At 43.7% G+C, this 18,915-nt stretch overlaps 1 protein-coding gene across 3 annotated transcripts in view; it reads right to left on the reverse strand.

The window, feature by feature from the left end:
- Positions 1-572: 572 nt before the first annotated feature.
- Positions 573-18,915, reverse strand: part of LOC140716088 (uncharacterized) — a 28,310-nt gene continuing 9,967 nt past the window's right edge. For 2 of the 3 annotated variants that reach the window (XM_073028789.1, XM_073028790.1), the window contains exons 2-8: positions 15,764-15,876; positions 10,827-10,937; positions 10,329-10,359; positions 8,320-8,346; positions 7,794-7,872; positions 7,548-7,697; positions 573-5,270 (exon numbers count right to left, since the gene is read on the reverse strand). In XM_073028789.1, the coding sequence (XP_072884890.1) occupies positions 5,141-5,270; positions 7,548-7,697; positions 7,794-7,872; positions 8,320-8,346; positions 10,329-10,359; positions 10,827-10,937; positions 15,764-15,876 (641 nt within the window). In that variant the 3' untranslated portion in view covers positions 573-5,140. Of the gene's footprint in view, positions 5,340-7,547; positions 7,698-7,793; positions 7,873-8,319; positions 8,347-10,328; positions 10,360-10,826; positions 10,938-15,763; positions 15,877-18,915 lie in introns of all 3 variants that reach the window. The other variant, XM_073028788.1, reaches the window with a different exon arrangement.

An 18,915-nucleotide genomic window follows, 5' to 3' on the forward strand; every position in this document is an offset into this window, starting at 1 on the left:
CCTCCCTGCTTCCTCATCACTACCTGCTCCTCCACCTATCTTCATATCATCTGCACATATGGCCACAAAGCCATCATCCCAATTAATGATATATAAAACAAAAAGAAATGGTCCCAACACTGACCCCTGTGGAATACCATCAGGCACCGGCAGCCCTTCATTCCCACTCTTGGCTTTCTGCCAATCAGCCAATGCTCTATCCATGCTAGCATCTTCCTTATAATACCATGACTCTTATCTTGCAAAGCAGCCTCATGTGTAGCAACTTAACGATGGCTTTCTGAAAATCCAAGTACAAATCCACCAATTCTCCTTTGTCTAGCCTGCTTGTTATTTCATAAAATAATTCCGAATAGACTTGTCAGGGAAGATTTTCCCTTAAAGAAACCATGCTGACTTTGGCCTATATTATCATGTGCCTCCAAGTGTCCTGGAACCTCATGCTTAATAATGGATTCTAACATTCTGCAAACCACTAATGTCAGACTAAATTCCTGTATTTCTCAAATATTAGTGACATATTGAATACACAACATATCTTTTCGTTTTCAATATTTTTATTAGTTTCTGCATAAAGGAATAGAGTACAAAATATACAAGTCAAAAGAAAAAATATAGCCCCAAATACATTGTATTAAAAACAAAATCACAAAACCCTGTATTCATAAAAATATAATTAAATTGTAATATTGAAATTTAATTTTGTTATATAGAAAAAATCTAAACCCACTACCAAAGTCAGAGCTGTTAGGAAAAGCAAAAAAGGGAAAAACCCTTATCATATAATATATATTAACCACCATCTGTACTTTTAGAACAAATCAAAGGTTTTAAAAATACCTCAAACATGGTCCTCACAATGTATAAAAGTTTTGGCTAGAGTCAAAAACTGAACATCGGATCTTCTCTAAATTTAAGCATGACATAACATCCCGTAACCATTAAGCACGAGTAGGTGGAACAGCATCCTTCCATCTAAGCAAGAACGCCCTCCTAGCTATAAGAGAAGTAAAAGCCAAAATATGCAAATCAGGTGTTTCCAAAATAAAGTCTTTTCCTCCAACAATATCAAATAATGCGGTCAAAGGGTTAGGCTTAAAATTTACCTTGAAAAGTACCAAGAAAGTTTGGAATACTTCCTTCCAGTATCTTTCAAGGCTTGGACATGTCCAAAACATGTGAATTAATGAAGCTTCTCCATTATTACATCTATCAAGAAAGGGGATATATCTGAATAAAAACGAGATAGCTTATCTTTAGACATGTCAGCCCTATGAACCACTTTAAATTGTAAAAGGGAATGACGAGCATATAACGATGAAGTGTTAACCAATTCAAAAACTTCATTCCAAGTTTCCTCAGAAATTGAAGCCTGTAAATCTTGTTCCCAAAGATTTTTAATTTTATCTACAGGAACGTTTCTCATTCCTAACAACATACCATAAATATTGGATATTGAACATTATAAAAAGGTTTCAAATTAAAAATTACATCTAATAAGTCCTTATCAGAACTTATAGGAAATGTATATACAGTTGGCCCTCCTTATCCACCAGGGATTGGTTCCGGGACCCCTCGCAGATACCAAAAAACATAGATGCTGAAGTCCCTTATTCAACCTGTCTCAATGAAGTGGACCTTAGGACCCAGCGGAACACCAAACCTTATTTAACCTGTCTCACTGCGGTGGACATTAGGACCCAGTGGCGGAGCTCTGAATCCGCAGTGTTTCTGTTCACGAAATAATCACGATAGAAAATAAAGTGGAAATAGCAAAGTGATTGGAAAGAGGTGAAACACCATCCGTCATTGGAAAAGTGTTAGGCTACAGTCAGTCAACGTTCGGAAGAATTTTAAAGTGAGAAAGGCTCTGCCCCGATGAAAGCTACAATTATTACTAAGCAACACAGTGTTTTAATTATTGGGTTTTGGGGTTTTGATCTTCCATATCAACCTGGCATGGTGGAGAGCGCGCTAGGGAGCGATCTGTCACTGGATCGAACTCGGGAACTTCTGTTCCCCAGCCCGGCACTAAAACATATGTTCTTAAGTGTTTTATATGCATAGAAAGGTAAATATATATATTATATACTGACAAACATTTGACAACTGATGCTGAACAATACCAAATGTACACGTTCCGACTTACTCAGTAAGAGAACTTCCGATGTTTTCGATCCAGATCCATGATAACCTACGCACATCCTCCCGTATACTTTAAATCATCTCCAGATTACTTATAATACCTAATACAATGTAAATGCTATGTAAAATAGCTGTTATACTGCATTGTTTAGGGAATAATGACAAGAAAAATCGTCTGTACATGCTCAAACAACAAGTGCTGGAAGAGCATTTCTGGGTTTTCTCGCTTCGCGGTTGGTTGAATTTGCGCATGCTGAACTCGTGGATAAAGAGGGCCGACTGTGGTTGAGAATGCAGAAAGTCTCCAATTTGTAAATAACGAAAAAAGTAAGTTTTGGGTAAACTATATTTAGCTGCTCAAATGAAAGACTTCCTCCAACAAACAAATCCTGGAAGCATTTAATACCCAATCTATCCCATTCTTTAAAATCGGTCACCGAAGGTTTAAAAAAAGTTAAAACAAATGGGACGAGACAGAGAAAATCTCAATAGACCAAAGAATTTCCTAATTGTACCCAGATCCTCAAAGTATGTTTAACTACCAAATTTTCAGTTAGTTTACTAAAAGATAAAGGGAGTGAGGATCCCAGAAGAGAAATAATGAAATAATAGAAAATTTATTAACAGAGTTAGCTTCCTTAATATTATTGGCCAGATTACCTTAATCTTTTCCCTCCTTATAGCTTTTTAGTTAGCTTCTGTTCATTTTTAAAAGCTTCCCAATGCACTGTTCCCATTAATTTCTGTTCTATTATATGTCCTCTCTTTTGCTTTTATGTTGACTTTGACTTCCCTTGTCAGCCATTGATGTGTCACCCTGCCTTCAGCATACATCTTCTTTGGGATGTATCTATCCCACGCCTTATGAAAGGTCTCCAGAAACTTCAGACAGTGCTGCTCTGCTGTCATCCCTGCCAGTATCCCCTTCCAATCAACATTGACCAGCTCCTCTCTCATGCCTCTGTAATTCCCTTTACTGACACATCTGATTTCAGCTTCTCACTGCAGGGTGAATTCTATTATATTAAATCATAAGTTCACAGGTCACATAGGTACAACTTGGTGACCTGGTTTACTCAAATTAAATTTATTACCAAAGTGTGTATACAATATTCTTTGAGATTCAGTTTCTTACAGGCACTTACAGCAAAATAATAGAATGTTGAAAAAACGTACATAATAAAAAGACCCCTCTTCCAGCTTAAAACTAAGTAACATTTCACAAGTTGGACCAGTGGGCCTGTGACTGTGCTGTACCTCAACATAAAAAGTACAAGGTCGAGTATACATTGAGGAATTGACCCCAAAATGCATGGACAGGTTTGGTTTTCACACAGAATAGTCAATACCAATGGAGGGGCTTACAGGTAGTCCCTGGGTTTTGAATAGGTTTCCTTCTTGGGTGCTAACTGTGAGCCAAATTCTCCCCTCATTAGAAATATCCACTTTTACAAGCCACCCATGCAACATATGCCTGTTGCAATCCTTTCATTTCATCATACATTCCCTCCCAACACTCCCCAGAATGGAACATGTGCCATATACACTCATTAATCACACATTAATATTAATTAATTATTATCTTATTTTTTTAAAACTTTGAAATATTCCTAGCTCGAGTATTCAGGCATGCCAAGCCTGCTTTGAACACTCTAATTTTTTCAAAGTAAATATATGGGAAAATTTGGTAAAAGTCAGATGACCCACAGGTCAGGTCACCCATAACCCTGGGAACCTGTTTCCAACGGTTTATGACATCTCTGAATGTGAAGCCACGTCACGTCCAGCCTGACCCCAGCCGCCCAGTTACAACAATCCTACTTAGATTCTGTCCTTTACTGGGGAGGAACAGCACAGGGACAGTCCATTTGGCTCATTGAGTCCATTCCAGACTCCAACTAGCTCCTTTTTACACCGATCCTCACCGAAATCTTCATATCAATCAACCGGCCACCCCACCCACCCCCACCTACAGATTCCACCCCTCAGTCACAGCCCAGGGAGATTCACAGTGTCCCATTCACCCATAAACCTAGCACGGTTTCTGGGGATGTGGTAGAAAATCGATGGGAAGACCTACAGGGAGAATGGGAAGAGCTCCGTACTCTCATGCAGAGAGCACTTGGGCGGAGGCGAGGATCGAATAGGGGAGCCACCAAGAGGAATGAGCCAATGGGTAATCACTCCACCTGAAGGGCTCTCTGTAAAGCAGAGGGTGGTAGAGGAGTGGTTAAAAAGCAGATGGACCCACCACCCAGGGACAAGCATCCTTATTGTTCTCAAAGTCTCTTCAGAACTCAGGATATAAAGAGGAACAGGATTAAGTCTTGACTGAACTGAAAACAGAAGAAAACCCTCCCTTCTCTCACTCCACGTGAGATAGGCACAGAAACTCTGATGAACTAACCCCCAGGAGTTTGGAGATACGCTACCCTGCAGGCCTTTCCCATGCCAGAGTACCTGGATTCACCCTCTCATAAAATTCTCCGCTCCTTAATAGCGGGCAGGTAAAAAATAAAACAGCAATTTACCCGTTGGTAAGTTGGGTGGGGGGAATCAAAGCAAAAAGTCTGGAAATACCCCCAAAGTCAGACAGATTCCTGTGCACCTACAGTTTCTGTACATTCTATGTAGCTTTAGAGTTATTACAAAATTATTTTATACAATACAAGTTTACTTATTGCTATCATGCCCAATGGATCCACTCCATTGGTAATAAGCACCAACTACATATCTAAAACAAATTATGCAAAACGGGCATCATAAATACATGAACTATAATGCCCACTGGATCTATTCCAATGCACATACATTCTTAAGACCCTCAGCAGTTAACACATCTGTTAAATACAACATACAAGATGCAAAGCCCAAGGAATCAAACACACATTTCTAACCAAATAAGTTCATGTCAGAAAATCTTTGGAGTTTTCTCCAGGACACATCCAGTGGCAGCGATAGATGGACTGCATCAATGTGAATCTCATCATTCCAGTCACCTCCCGTCCATACCATCAGCGGCACACATCAACTCTCTCCCGAGTCCATCGCGGGAGAGTTCGCCGTTACAAAAACAAGTAGCTGAAGGTGTGATGGGGGTGCAGGGAGGGAGAGGCGATGGCAATCTGGAACAAGTTTGCCAGACACAGTGAGTTCAACAGAAGGAGGATAAGCAAATTCATTGTTGACATGAGCTGCAGAAAAGAACATGGCAGAGTCAGCAAGAATTCAACACATTTGTCTAATCTACTAGCGAAGATAGAATGGGGAGTGTAGATCGGGTGACACACTAGATGTGGTACACAGTGGTTTCCGGTAAAATGGGCATTCATTTCATTAGGGCAGTCACTTATTTGGGGCAACTCTTAAAGAACAAAATCTAATCGAGAAAATAGCTAAGGTTCCCTTTGTTTATTTGGGACACTATGCTGCTTAATTGGGGGCAGGACACTGCTGCCAAAGGGTTTCTAACTAGTGTCAAGTCACGTACACTTGCCTGGCCGATAGATCCAACACCATGCTTAAAAAAGTAAGTTTTAAATAGCACCAGCTGTGTATTCCTGTTCAAAACACATTTCTTTGCACTGACCTTTGGCGAGAAAGTAGAAAGACAATTCAGAACCAATTTTCTCAGTGCGGTTTCAAGCATTTGGGCTTGGATATGCCAGAGATGATCAGGAGTGAAAATGAAACAATTTTACCACTTCAACAAGTTAAAAAAAACTATGAAAAAAATTCAAGGTGTCAACAATCACTTTGAATGTTACAACGAAAATGAAAATTTGGAGGATGCAATTGTTGATAGCATTGTATAAATGCAGTCCATTATCTACACTTAGTGTCTATCCTGAATTTGCTCATTTACAGTCAAAAGAATGCAATGCAGATGAATTCCTCTGTTGTTTGTTAGATAGATAGATACTTTATTCATCCCCATGGGGAAATTCAACTTTTTTTCCAATGTCCCATACACTTGTTGTAGCAAAACTAATTACATACAATACTTAACTCAGTAAAAAATATGATATGCATCTAAATCACTATCTCAAAAAGCATTAATAATAGCTTTTAAAAAGTTCTTAAGTCCTGGCGGTTGAATTGTAAAGCCTAATGGCATTGGGGAGTTATACAATACTATAAAACTATTAGTTCCTAATAAGTATTTACTTGTTCTGTGTTTCATTTAAATACAAAATCTGGTGCTCAGTCCATTTTTAAAAAATACATTTTTTAAATATTTCTGTGAAACTTTGACTAATTGCAGCCGCCGCCATGAAGTACTGGTCCCAACTTGCCCAATTAACCAGAATCCACTGCTTTGAGATTTTCGGAATGTGTTCAATAGGTTCCAACATAGGGGGAAGCTCCACACTTTGAAGGGGTGGTGGGGAGGGTGAGCAGGGCTCAGGTGGTGTATGGCATGCTTGCCTTTATTTGTCAAGGCACTGAGTCAAAGGGTCAGGAAATTATATCAGAGGTTAACCACCTGCCAGGCCCTACAGTGCTGCTATAACACCATTGAATGGATTTCTAGCACTCAGGTTAACCTCACTATCTACTTTATTGTTGCCCTTGCACCTTATAATCTGTCTGCACTGCACTTTCTCATTAACTGTAACACTTTATTCTACATTTTGCTGTGGTGTTCCCGCAGTCGACTGTTGCAACAGACTGGTAGATTGGTACAGACGGCATGCACTATAGAAAGTATCCTATCCAGGTACATCACGGCTTGGACAAGCAACTGCTCTGCCTGTGACCACAAAAAAGCCTGTAGACAGTTATGGACACAGTTCAGCACATCACAGGAACTAGCCTCCCCTCAATGGACTCTGTCTACACCTCTTGCTTGCTCAGAAAAGCATAATCAAAAGATCCCACACTCCCTGGACATTCTCTCTTCACCCCTTTCCCATCAAGCAGATGACACAGCAGCCTGAAAGCGCATACCACCAGGCTCAAGGACCACCTCCCACTGGACCTCCCAGTGTCCAGAGAGGACACTGTCTCTTCTCCCGTCCTACCGCGCAGAAGATACAAAAGCACGAAAACATGTACCAACAGGCCCTCGGACAGCTTCCACCCCACTGCCGTCAGATACTGAACTGCCCCCTAGTACGATAGGATAGACTCTTGAACTCACAATCTACCTCATTGTGGCCCTTGCAGTCTGCCTACACCGCACTTTCTCTGTAACTGTAACACATTGTCCTGCATTCTGTTATTGTTTTACCTTGCTTACCTCGACGCACTATGTATTGATCAGATCTGTACGGTTGGCATGTAAAACAGAGACTTTCACTGCAACTCAGTACGTGTGACAAGGGCTGGTGGAGCGAGAGCACAGCGATGCTCCCTGAACTGGTATCAGGGGGAAGGGGCCAGCTATTCAGCAGACCTACCTGGGATCGGCACAGCCAGTCAGCTGCTCCGACTGCAGGGTTTCCTGAGATTCACACAGGTTCTGTTCCACAGCGGGGTCTTCGATGGGGTCCTTCATTCGGGATTCACAGCAGAAGGGCAAATGATATTTATTCCGGCGACGTACTTTCCTGTGCGGAGAGGGAGAGAGACAGTCAGGCACTGGATGTCCAAGGAGTGCAACAGATAAGTGTGGGTGGAGGCCAAAGGGAGAGGTTGTGATTTACCTGTAGCAAAAGAGTCCCAGGATCAGACATACCAGGAACAGAGATACGAAGCCCACAGCTACCCAGATTTTCCAATTTCCTGCAGGGAACAAGGTCAGTCACATTCGGTTCACTGCCCCCTGTCCTGAGAGAGGGGCTGAAGGATAGCACATGAGAGGGGCAGAGGAAGCGAGGGAGGTGTGGAAAGAGGGGTCACAGGGAGAGTGGGGGCAAGGGAAATGTTGAGAGAGGGGAAGTGCAAGGGGGACAGAAGGGTGCCGCGAGTTAGTGAGGAAGGTGTGGAGAAAGCGGTGACATGTCAGGGGGATGGTTGGAGGGGGTGAGGGAGCAATAAGGGAGGGGGAAAATGAGGAATGAGGGTTTGTGTGAGTGATGATGCAGAGATGGAAATAGAACAGATGAAGGTGGGGCAGGCCAGTGATGAGAAATGGAGGGAGGGAGCAGTGAATAATGAGACGGGATATGCTGGATGAGAGAGCAACAGATGACAGAGGCAGGCAGAGATTGAAGAATGAGGATCACTCACCATTGCCGTCTCCACCCTCTTCCTTCACTGCAAGCAAAAACAGTGAAATGACTATTAGTGGGGTATCTCCAATCTCCCTTTACTTCAACCCCTCCCTCCCCAACTCTTCCCTACCTCCCTCCAGCACTCCCCAAATTAGTTGTGGCCTCCACATCACACTGTCTGTGGCCCCTGCAATTGTCCCTTATGAAGTGCCGTCTTCTCACATCCCATCGAGGGAGGAGGTACAGAAACCTGAGGTCACGTGGCACCAGGTTCAGGAACAGCTACTTCCCTTCAACAACGTGGTCCTGAAACAACTGACACAACCCAATCACCAAGCTTTGAAAACCAGAGTCACGTTTTATTTCACTGGCACACATCATGAAACCTGACGTTTTGCGGTGGTAGTGCAGTGTAACAAATAATTTAAAAATTATAATTTGCACTAAAAATGAAATTAAATAAGTAGTGCAAAAAGAGAGGTAGTGTTCATGGGTTCTTTGCCCATTCAGAAATCTGAAGGTGGAGGGGAAGTAGCTGCTCCTAAAAAGTTGACTTGCTAATAGGTCTTTGGACTGTGGGAGGAAACCGGAGCACCCCAAGGAAACCCACGTGGTCACAGGGAGAACGTACAAACTACTTACAGGCAGCAGCAGGAATTGAACCTGGGTTGCTGGTACTGTAAAGCGTTGCGCTAAACACTACGCTACCGTGTAGATCACCCACCATCTGGGCCATGCCATCTTCTCACACCTACCATCGGGCAGAAGCTGCAGAAGCCTGAAGTGCCACAACACCATGTTCAGGGACAGCTACTGCCCTTCAACTATGCTGATTTTGAACTGACTTCTACAACTTAAACCTCCCTCAGCAACAGAACAGGACAGAACCACATCTTGCACTACTACAGGCATTTCCCAAAGTTCAAAGTACATTAATTATCAAAGTATGCAAACATTACACACCCTTGAGATTCGTCTCCTAACAGGCAACCGTGAAGCAAAGAAACCCGAAAGAACCCATAACAAAAGGAATGTCAGTCACCCAACGTGCAGAGAAAAAAACCAAATCATGCCTTGATTTGGCTTCTACACAATCTTTCTGATTCGTCATGGCGCTTAAATCACTCTCGGTGACGGCCGCCACCATGAATTGCCTCCGACTCCAAAGGGAGGATACATTCTAACGCTTGCAATGATTGTTAAATCACACTTTGTCTGGCAAATAAAGAATTTAGTTGTTTACCCTGCTTCCTCGGCCACCAGCCAGTTGTTGTCGAGATTCACCACCACCATCTAAGCCAGAACTGGTCCATGATTGTGTCTTCGCTGCACTCTTGTTCCTGCACACTCTATTTTTACTCTCTGTAATTTATCTCCTGTGTGTTGTCAAAATCTGCATTGCCAGTGATGCTGCTGCAAGCAAGTCTTTCATTGCATCGGAACCCCACCGTACCAGTGCACAGGGCAATGAATTCAAATTAACTTGAATTCCCTTCCAACTACTTCCTACTCCTCTTCCCTCCAGCTCCCCTTCCCCATCTGTCTGCCCCTCTATCCCTTCCTACCCCCTTCCAGTTACTACACTCACCCTGACATTGTCTCTTCTCCCCTCTCCATCGGATACAAAATACGAATGTCTGAAAGCACCTACCACGAGGCTCAGGAACAACTTCTACCCAGCTGTTATCAGATTATTGAACAGTGTGTTAGGATGACAAGATGCACTCTTCACTTCATAATCAATCCTGTTATGATCTTTTTTATTGTCTGCCTGCACTGCACTTTCTCTGTAACTAACACTTTATTCTCCATTCTGTTATTGTTTTCCCTGGTTCTACCTCAATTCACTGTGTAATGATCTGATCTGTAAGAACAGTGTGCAAGACAGGATTTTCACTCAACCTGGGATAATAAACCAATCTTCCCTTGATCCCAGTGTAATCTGTGTGTAATTTGTGTTCTATGTGCTGTTTGCTATGTGTCTGTGATTAAACACTGATCGCAATACAGGAAGACCAGACTGACCTTGAATTTTATAAATCGTCTCCACGCCATCCTGTAAGAGAAAGGGGGAGAGAGTGGCAGGGTGACTCACAAATGATTGGGCACAACTGCTTAACACAGTACGGTGTGAAAGAAGGGGTTGTGGAGTGGTGTCTGTGGAACAGGAGCGGTGGGTGTTAGAGAGACGGATACCTGAGGGATGGGGAGGGGGAGGGACGCCAGAGGGATGAGTGAAAGGGAGGGGGATGGACAGTGGATGGGGGATGGGTCTGGATGCCAGAACATTGGGGGGAAGTGGGTGTGTATGTGGATGCAAGAGGACAGAGGAAGTGGACCAACACTGGAGGGACGTGGTGGGGGCTGCAGAGGAAGAGCGAGGAATGGGGATAGAGAGGAAACATAGGGGGAGCGAGGGGTGGTAGGGGAAAAGGGAAGCAATGAAAGAGAGAGGGATAGAGGCAAAAACAGTGAGACTCAATGCAGGAGGGAGATAAGAGTTCGGATTGTTGCGCTTCTCACCTTGTGGCACCTCATCGATACAGTTTGGCAGCCTTCCACCTTGAATCCCTCAGGCTTACTGAAATTCATTACGGGCGGAACATAGCCGTCGCTATTGAGAATCGTTCTATCCTGCAGGAGAGGGGAGGAGAATGCAAATAAACAGCTCTTAGCAGTAGCAACTTTGCCCATGTGTCTGAACACACATCTCTGCCCCAACACCCTCTGACCATTTCCTCAAGGTCCCACTAAGACAAACATTTTGACTATCCCATGTAGTATAGGACTAGGAACTTCATTTAGGTATTTAGAAATACTGCTCAGAACAGTCCTTTTCAGCCCAACAAGCCAAACCCAGCAACCCATCCATTCAACCCCAGCCTGATCACAGGACAATTTACAATGACCAATTAATCAGGGCACCCAGAGGAAGCCCACACATTCCATGGGGAGGATGTACAAACTCCACCCAGACCCAGCAACATCCTTGTAGATCTTCTCCACATTATTTTAATCTTATTTACATCTTTCCTGCAGGTAGGTAACCAAAACCATGCACAATACTCCAAATTAGGCCTCACCAATGTCTTGGACAATTTCAACATCCCATCTCCTGTGCTCAGCACTTTGATTTATGAAGGCTAATGTGCCAAAAGCTCTCTTTACAGCCCTATCTCACCAGCATGTTATTTAGCGTGCTTGTAAGGTTGCACTTGGAGTAGTGTGCAGTTTTGGTAACCTTGCTGGAGTATTATATGACTCAAATTGCACAGAAACTGGCCTTTTGGCCCATCCAGTCTACATGGACTGACCTTTGCCTCAACCCACCAGTATTATAACCCTCCATACCCCACCCATCCATGTACTTATCCAAACTTTTCTTCAATGTTACAAGTGAATCCATGTCCACCATTTGTGCTAGCAGCTCGTTCCACACACTGAGCAGAGAAGCTTCCCTTAAACATTTCACCTTTTATCCTTAACCCATGACCTTTAGTTCTAGTCTCACACAACCTCAGTTGAAAAAAATAAGCATTCATTTACCCTATCTATACTCTTATAATTGTGTATAACCCTATCAGATCTCCTCTCATTCGGAATCAGATTTAATACCGCTGACAAATGTTGCGAAATTTGTGGTTTTGTGGCAACAGCATATTGTAAGACATAATAAAAACTGAACTACAATAAGTACTTGATAGAAGTTTATAAGATTATGAGAGGCAAACAGAGTAGACAGGGTTGAAATGTCTAATTCCAGAGGGGATGCACTGAAGGTGAGGGGGGGGGGGGGGGGGGGGGGGGGGGGGGGCAGGGGAAGGAAGGTTCAAAGGGCACTTTTTTTAAAAACTCACTGAGTGTGGTGAATGCATGGAATGCTATGGTGGTTGAGACAAGCACATTAAAGACTTTTAAGAGATGTTTAGATAGGCAAAGGAATATGAGGAAGATGGAGGGATTTGTGTAGGTAGGAGGGATTAGTGTTTGGGTGTTTTGGATTTGCTTTTTAGCTGATTCAGCACAACACTGTGGGCCGAAAGGCCTGTTCCTGTGCTGTACTGTTCTATATTCCATGTAATTCAAGTAATATTATTTAATTCTGTAAATAATGAAATGAAGGGTAAATGGCAAGGAAGTGTTCAGGCATTCATTGTGCATTCAGAAATCTGATGGCAGAGCCAAAGAATCTGTTCTTGAAACATTGAGTGTGTGTCTAGGTTCCTGAGCCTCCTCCATGCTGGTAGCAATGAGAACAGGGCATGACCTGAGTGATGGGGTCCTTAAAGATGGACACTGCCTTTTTGACGCTTAGCCTTATGAAGGTGTCCTGGATGCTGGGGAAGTTCGTGTCCATGATGGAGATGGCTGTGTTTTCAGCTTCCTGCAGTGAATTCCGATCATGTGCAGTGACCCCTCCGTACCAGTCAGTAATGCAAGCAGTTAGAATGCTCTCCATGGTACATCTATAGAAATTTGCGATTGTCTTTGGTGACATGAAGAAATAACAAGTAGGATAGACAAAGGAGAATCAGTTGATGTTGTGTACTTGCATTTTCCATAAGACTTTCGAGAAGGTGCCACACATGAGCCTGCTTAACAAGCTTTGAGCCCACAGTATTACAGGAAAGATTCTAACATGGATAACATGGCTGATTAGCAGAAGGCAAAAAATGGTAATAAAGGGGAGCCTTTTCTCATTGGCTGCCATAGACTAGTGGTGTTCCAAAGGATTCTGTGTGGGGACCAGTTCTTTTTACATTATATTGCAATATTTTGGATGATGGAATTGATGGCTTTGTGAGCACATTCTGCAGATGATATGAAGATAGGTGGAGGGGCAGATAGTCTTGAGGAAGAAGCGAGGCTACAGAAGGACTTAGACAAATCAGGAGAATGGACAAAATGGCAGATGGAATATGCTGTTGGGAAGTGTACGGTCATGCACTTTGGTAGAAGAAATGAAAGGGAAATGAGAGAAAAATACAAAAATCTGAGGTGCAAAGGGACCCGGGAGTCCTTCTGCAGGTTGAGTCTCTGGTGAGGCCGGGAAATGCAATTAATTTCAAGAGAACTAGAATACAAACAAGGATATCCATGTTGTGACTTTATAAAGCATTGGTGAGGCCTCACTTGGAGTATTGTGAGCAGCTTTGGAAATGTTATCTTAGAAAATGTGCTGAAACTGGACAGGGTTCGAAGGAGATTCACATAAATGATTCCAGGATTGAAAGAATTGTTGTAGGAAGAGCATTTGATGGCTCTATGCCTGTATTCACTAGAAATCAGAAGAATGAGAGGTGAGCTCATTGAAACCTTTCGAATCGTGAAAAGCCTTGATAGAGTGGATTTTCAGAGGATGTTTCCTGTGGTAGTTCTGTTGTTGGCAAATTTATAGATGCATTTGAGTTGTGCCTAGCCACACAGTCGTGGGTGTAGAGAGTTGAGCAGTGGGCTACGCATACAACCTTGAGGTGTACCAGTGTCGATTGTGAGGAGATGTTTCTTTCTGATCCACACACACTGTGGTCTCCCAGTGAGGAAGTCAAGGATCCATTGCAGAGGGAGGTAGAGGCTAGGTTTTGGAGCTTTTTTTTTAGTTAGAATCGACGGTATGATTGTGTTGAACACTGAGCTGTAGTCAATAAACAGTAGCCTGATGTAGGTATTGCAATTGTCCAGATGATCCATGGCTTAGTGAAGAGCCAGTGAGATTGCATCTGCTGTAGACCTATTATAACGATAAGCAAACTGCAGCAGGTCCAGGTCCTTGTTTAGGCAGGAGTTAATTCTGGCAATGAACGACCTCTCAAAGCATCTCAACCTAGTCAATATGAGTACAACTGGGCGATAGTCATTGAGGCAGGTCACCCTGCTCAACAACCTTCTGATGCAGGTGGGAACTACTGACTGCAGCAGTGAGAGTCTTAAGATTTCCTTGAACACTCCCATCAGTAGATTGGCACAGGCTTTCCTACCAGGTGCACCATCAAGGACTAATGCTTTTCCAGAGATCACCCACTTGAAAGACACTCTGACTTTGGCCTCTGAGACACAGATCACAGGGTCACCAGATGCTGCAGGAGTTCACATAGATTGTACTTTTATTCTCCCTTTCAGAATGTGCATTCTTCAGCATTCAAAGGAATAAAGTCCAATCCTATTCAACATTTCCCAACAACTCAGGCCCTCAAGTCTTGCCAACATCCTTGCTAGATGTCTCTGCACTCTTTCAATCTTGATGTTTCCTGTAGGTAGGTGACCAGAAAGGCACAAAATACTCCAAATTTGGCCTTGATGATGTCTTGTGCAGCTTGAACATCTGTCCCAACTCTTGTAATCAATGCTCTGATATATGAAGACCAAAGTGCCAGAAGGTCTATTTATGACCCTATCTACCTGTGACACCACCTTCAAAGAAGTGTTGTTGTTCCGCTCCACACCTTGTGGTGCATTGGTCAGAAGCATACCATTTCTACAGCTTGTCTGTTGTTGTTTTTGAGAATGCTCAACCCAGCACAGAATGAAAACGTGCAAGTACATGCCGGCGGAATTTGAACACAAGACCACTCGACTCGAAGTCCAGTGCAGATGTCACCACAGCAACGGTCGGCTTCCAAGGAATTATGCACCTGAAACCCCAGATCCCTCTGTTCTACCGCACTCCTCAGTGTCCTACCGTTCGTACTGCAAGACCCACTCTTTGCTTTCTCCTGCCAAAGAAAAAACACCTCACACTTGGCTGCAATACAAAAGACCGAAACCAGAAAGATTGGAAAGATTTACCAGAGATTGGGGGCCTGAGTTACAAGGACAAGCTGCACAGACTTTTGGATTTCATGCCCTATAATGTAGATTGAATGGCAAAGTGATGGAGGTGTGTAAGATTATGAGAGACACAGACAAGGTAAAACCACAGACTTTTGTTACGGGAGGGAATAAGAGGGAATAAACAAGAGGGATTAAGTTTAAGATCAGAGGTGAGAAATTTACTTCACATGAAGAATGAGTGTACTTGGAATGAGCTGCGAGAAATCATGGTGGAGGCGGGCAAATTAGCAATAACTAAAAGCCATCTAGACAACTTCATGGATAGGTGAGGTTTAGAGGGCAGATAGGACCTTCTCTCTAGCCAAGACCACAGTAAATTCTTTGGCTTTACTGACATCGAATGTAAAGTGGTTGCTGCGACACCACTCAACCAGCTGATCCATCTCACTCCCATATGCCTCTTCGTCAAGGAAAAGACTTTTTAGGCTTTCTGACTATGGACCATTTGGGGGTGAAGAGCCTGCTGAGGTGCTGTATATCTCTGTGACTCAAGTCTCCCCAGCACAGTCTAATCCTTTCTGAGAGTCACCAGAGCTGAAAAACGCAGTAATCTGAAAGATTCACACCGCCCCTCTGACACCACCGTCACCCACCACCCTCAATACCCACCGGTTATGAAGTATACTTACATTAATAGAAAGATGTATATCATCATAAGTAATATTGTAGTACTTGAAATTAAACCAGCAATTCCCCATATGTTGAGACGCATAAGATACATTTATAACCTTTACAGTGTTATCTGTAAAAAAAAAACACATTAAAGAAACATTTCAACAGGGCACGACTGCGCAAGCGCGTAAAGGTTAACCAGTGAGAACAGCCGGAAGTGTTTAAATGGAAGACAGAGGAGTAGGCGACGGAGTACTGGGAACAGAGTAGGAAGGCTTTGGCTCAACGGGGCTTCGGCAATAAAGGGTTGAGGCCAGGCAGGTTATCTGTTTAAAATAAAGACAGAAAGTATGTGTGTGAGGCCGGTTTTCTGTGCTCGGTGTCAGATGTGGGAGGTCCTGGAGACTCCCGGCCTCCTGGATGACCACATCTGCACCAGGTGCATCAAGCGGCAGCATTAGACTGCAAGAGACTGCATTAGGGAACTGGAGCTGCAGCTCGATGACCTTCGTCTGGTCAGGGAGAGTGAGGAGGTGACAGAGAGGAGCTATAGGCAGGTAGTCACCTTGGGACCACAGGAGACACAGAAGTGGGTAACAGTCAGGAGAGGGAAGGGCAAGAAGCAGGTACTAGAGAGTACCCCAGTGGCTGTCCCCCTTAATAAGTATTTTTGCTTGAGTACTGTTGGGGGGTGGGGGGATGGCCTACCTGGGGGAAGCAACTGTGGTTGCGCCTCTGGCACAGAGTCTGGCCCTGTGACCCAGAAGGGTAGTGAAAGGAAGAGGATGGCAACAATGATAGGGGACTCTATAGTTAGGGGGGTCAGATAGGTGATTCTGTGGACGCAGGAAAGAAACGCATGGTAGTTTGCCTCCCAGGTGCCAGGGTCCGGGATGTTTCTGATCGCGTCCACAATATCTTCAAGTGGGAAGGAGAACAGCCAGAGGTCATAGTACATATTGGTACCAATGACATTGGTAGGAAGACGGAGGAGGTCCTGAAAACAGGCTACAGGGAGTTAGGAAAGAAGTTGAGAAGCAGGACCTCAAAGGTAGTAATCTCATGATTAATGCCTGTGCCACGTGACAGAGTATAGGAATAGAGTGAGGTGGAGGATAAATGTGTCTCTGAGGGATTGGAGCAGGAGGCAGGGATTCAGATTTCTGGATCATTGGGACCTCTTTTGGGGCAGGTGTGACCTCTACAAAAAGGATGGGTTGCACTTGAATCCGAGGGGTACCAATATCCCGGCAGGAAGGTTTGCTAAGGCTATTGGGGGAGAGATTAAACTAGAATTGCTGGGGGGTGGGAACCAAATTGAAGTGACGTAGGAAAGGGAGGTTGGCTCACGAACAGAGAAAGCTTGGAGACCGTGCAAAAGGGAGGATAGGCAGGTGATAGAGAAGGGACGCACTCAGTCCGATGGCTTGAGATGTGTCTATTTTAATGCGAGGAGTGGGAATGGGCTGTCGGCAACAGTGGTGGAGGCAGATACAATAGGATCTTTTAAGAGACTTTTGGATAGGTACATAGAGCTTAGAAAAACAGAGGGCTATAGGTAAGCCTAGTAATTTCTGAGGTAGGGACATGTTCGGCACAAATTTGTGGGCCAAAGGGCCTGTATTGTGCTGTAGGTTTTCTATGTTTCAATGAGTATCATTAACAAAGCAGATGAGCTTAGAGTGTGGATCAGCACTTGAAGCTATGATGTTGTGGCCATTACAGAGACTTGGCTGGTGCAGCGGCAGGAATGGCTACTTCAAGTGCCAGGCTTTAGATGTTTCAGAAGGATAGGGAGGGAGGCAAAAGAAGTGGGGGAGTGGTACTGTTGATCAGAGATAGTGTCATGGCTGCAGAAAAGGAAGAAGTCATGGAGGGATTGTCTACAGAGTCTCTGTGGGTGGAAGTTAAGAATTGGAAGGGGTCAATAACTCCACTGGGTGTTTTTTTTTATATAGACCACCGAATAGCATCAGAGACATCAAGGAGCAGATAGGGAGGCAGATTCTGGAAAGGAGTAATAATAACATGGTTGTTGTGGTGGCAGATTTTAATTTCCCAAATATTGATTGTCATCTCCCTAGACTGAGGGGTTTAGAGGGGGTAGAGTTTGTTAAGTGTGTTCAGGAAGTTTTCTTGACACAATATGTAGATAAGTCTACAAGAGGAGAGGCTGTACTTGATCTGGTATTGGGAAATGAACCTGGTCAGATGTCAGGCCTCTCAGTGGGAGAGCATTTTGGAGATAGTTATTACAATTCCATCTCCTTTACCATAGCATTGGAGACGGGTAGGAACAGACAAGTTAGGGAAACATTTAATTAGAGTAAGGGGAATATGAGGCTATCGGGCAGGAACTTGGAAGCATAAATTGGAAACAGATGTTCTCAGGGAAACGTACGGAAGAGATGTGGCAAATGTTCAGGGGATATTTGCGTGAGGTTCTGTGTAGGTACGTTCCAATGAGACGTGGAAAGGATGGTAGGGTACAAGATCCTTGGTGTACAATGGCTGTTGTAAATTTAGTCAAGAGCTTATGAAAGGTTCAAAAAACTAGGTAATGATAGGAATCTAGAAGATTACAAGGCTAGCAGGAAGGAGCTTAAAAATGAAATTAGGCGAGGCAGAAGGGGCAATGGGAAGGCATTGGCCGACAGGATTAAGGAAAACCCCAAGGCATTCTACAAGTATGTGAAGAGCAAGAGGATAATATGTGAGAGAGTGTGATACTGGAAAAGCGTGCATGGAACCGGAGGAGATAGTGGAGGTACTTAATAAATACTTTGCTTCAGTATTCACTATGGAAAAGGATCTTGGCAATTGTAGGGATGACTTGCAGTGGACTGAAAAGCTTGAGAATGTAGATATTAAGGAAGAGGATTTTCTGGAACTTTTGGAAAGTATCAAGTTGGATAAGTCACCGGAACCGGACATTATGTACCCCAGGCTATTGTGGGGAGCGAAGGAGGAGATTGCTGAGCCTCTGGCGATGATCTTTGCATCATCAATGAAGACGGGAGAGGCTCCGGAGGATTGGAGGGTTGCGGATGTTGTTCACTTAATCAAGAAGGGGAGTAGGGATAGCCCAGGAAATTATAGGCCAGTGAGTCTTACTTCAGTGGTTGGTAAGTTGATGGAGAAGATCCTGAGACGCAGGATTTATGAACAT

Source organism: Hemitrygon akajei, chromosome 24 (assembly GCF_048418815.1).
Source record: "Hemitrygon akajei chromosome 24, sHemAka1.3, whole genome shotgun sequence".
In the NCBI taxonomy this organism is placed as follows: domain Eukaryota; kingdom Metazoa; phylum Chordata; class Chondrichthyes; order Myliobatiformes; family Dasyatidae; genus Hemitrygon; species Hemitrygon akajei.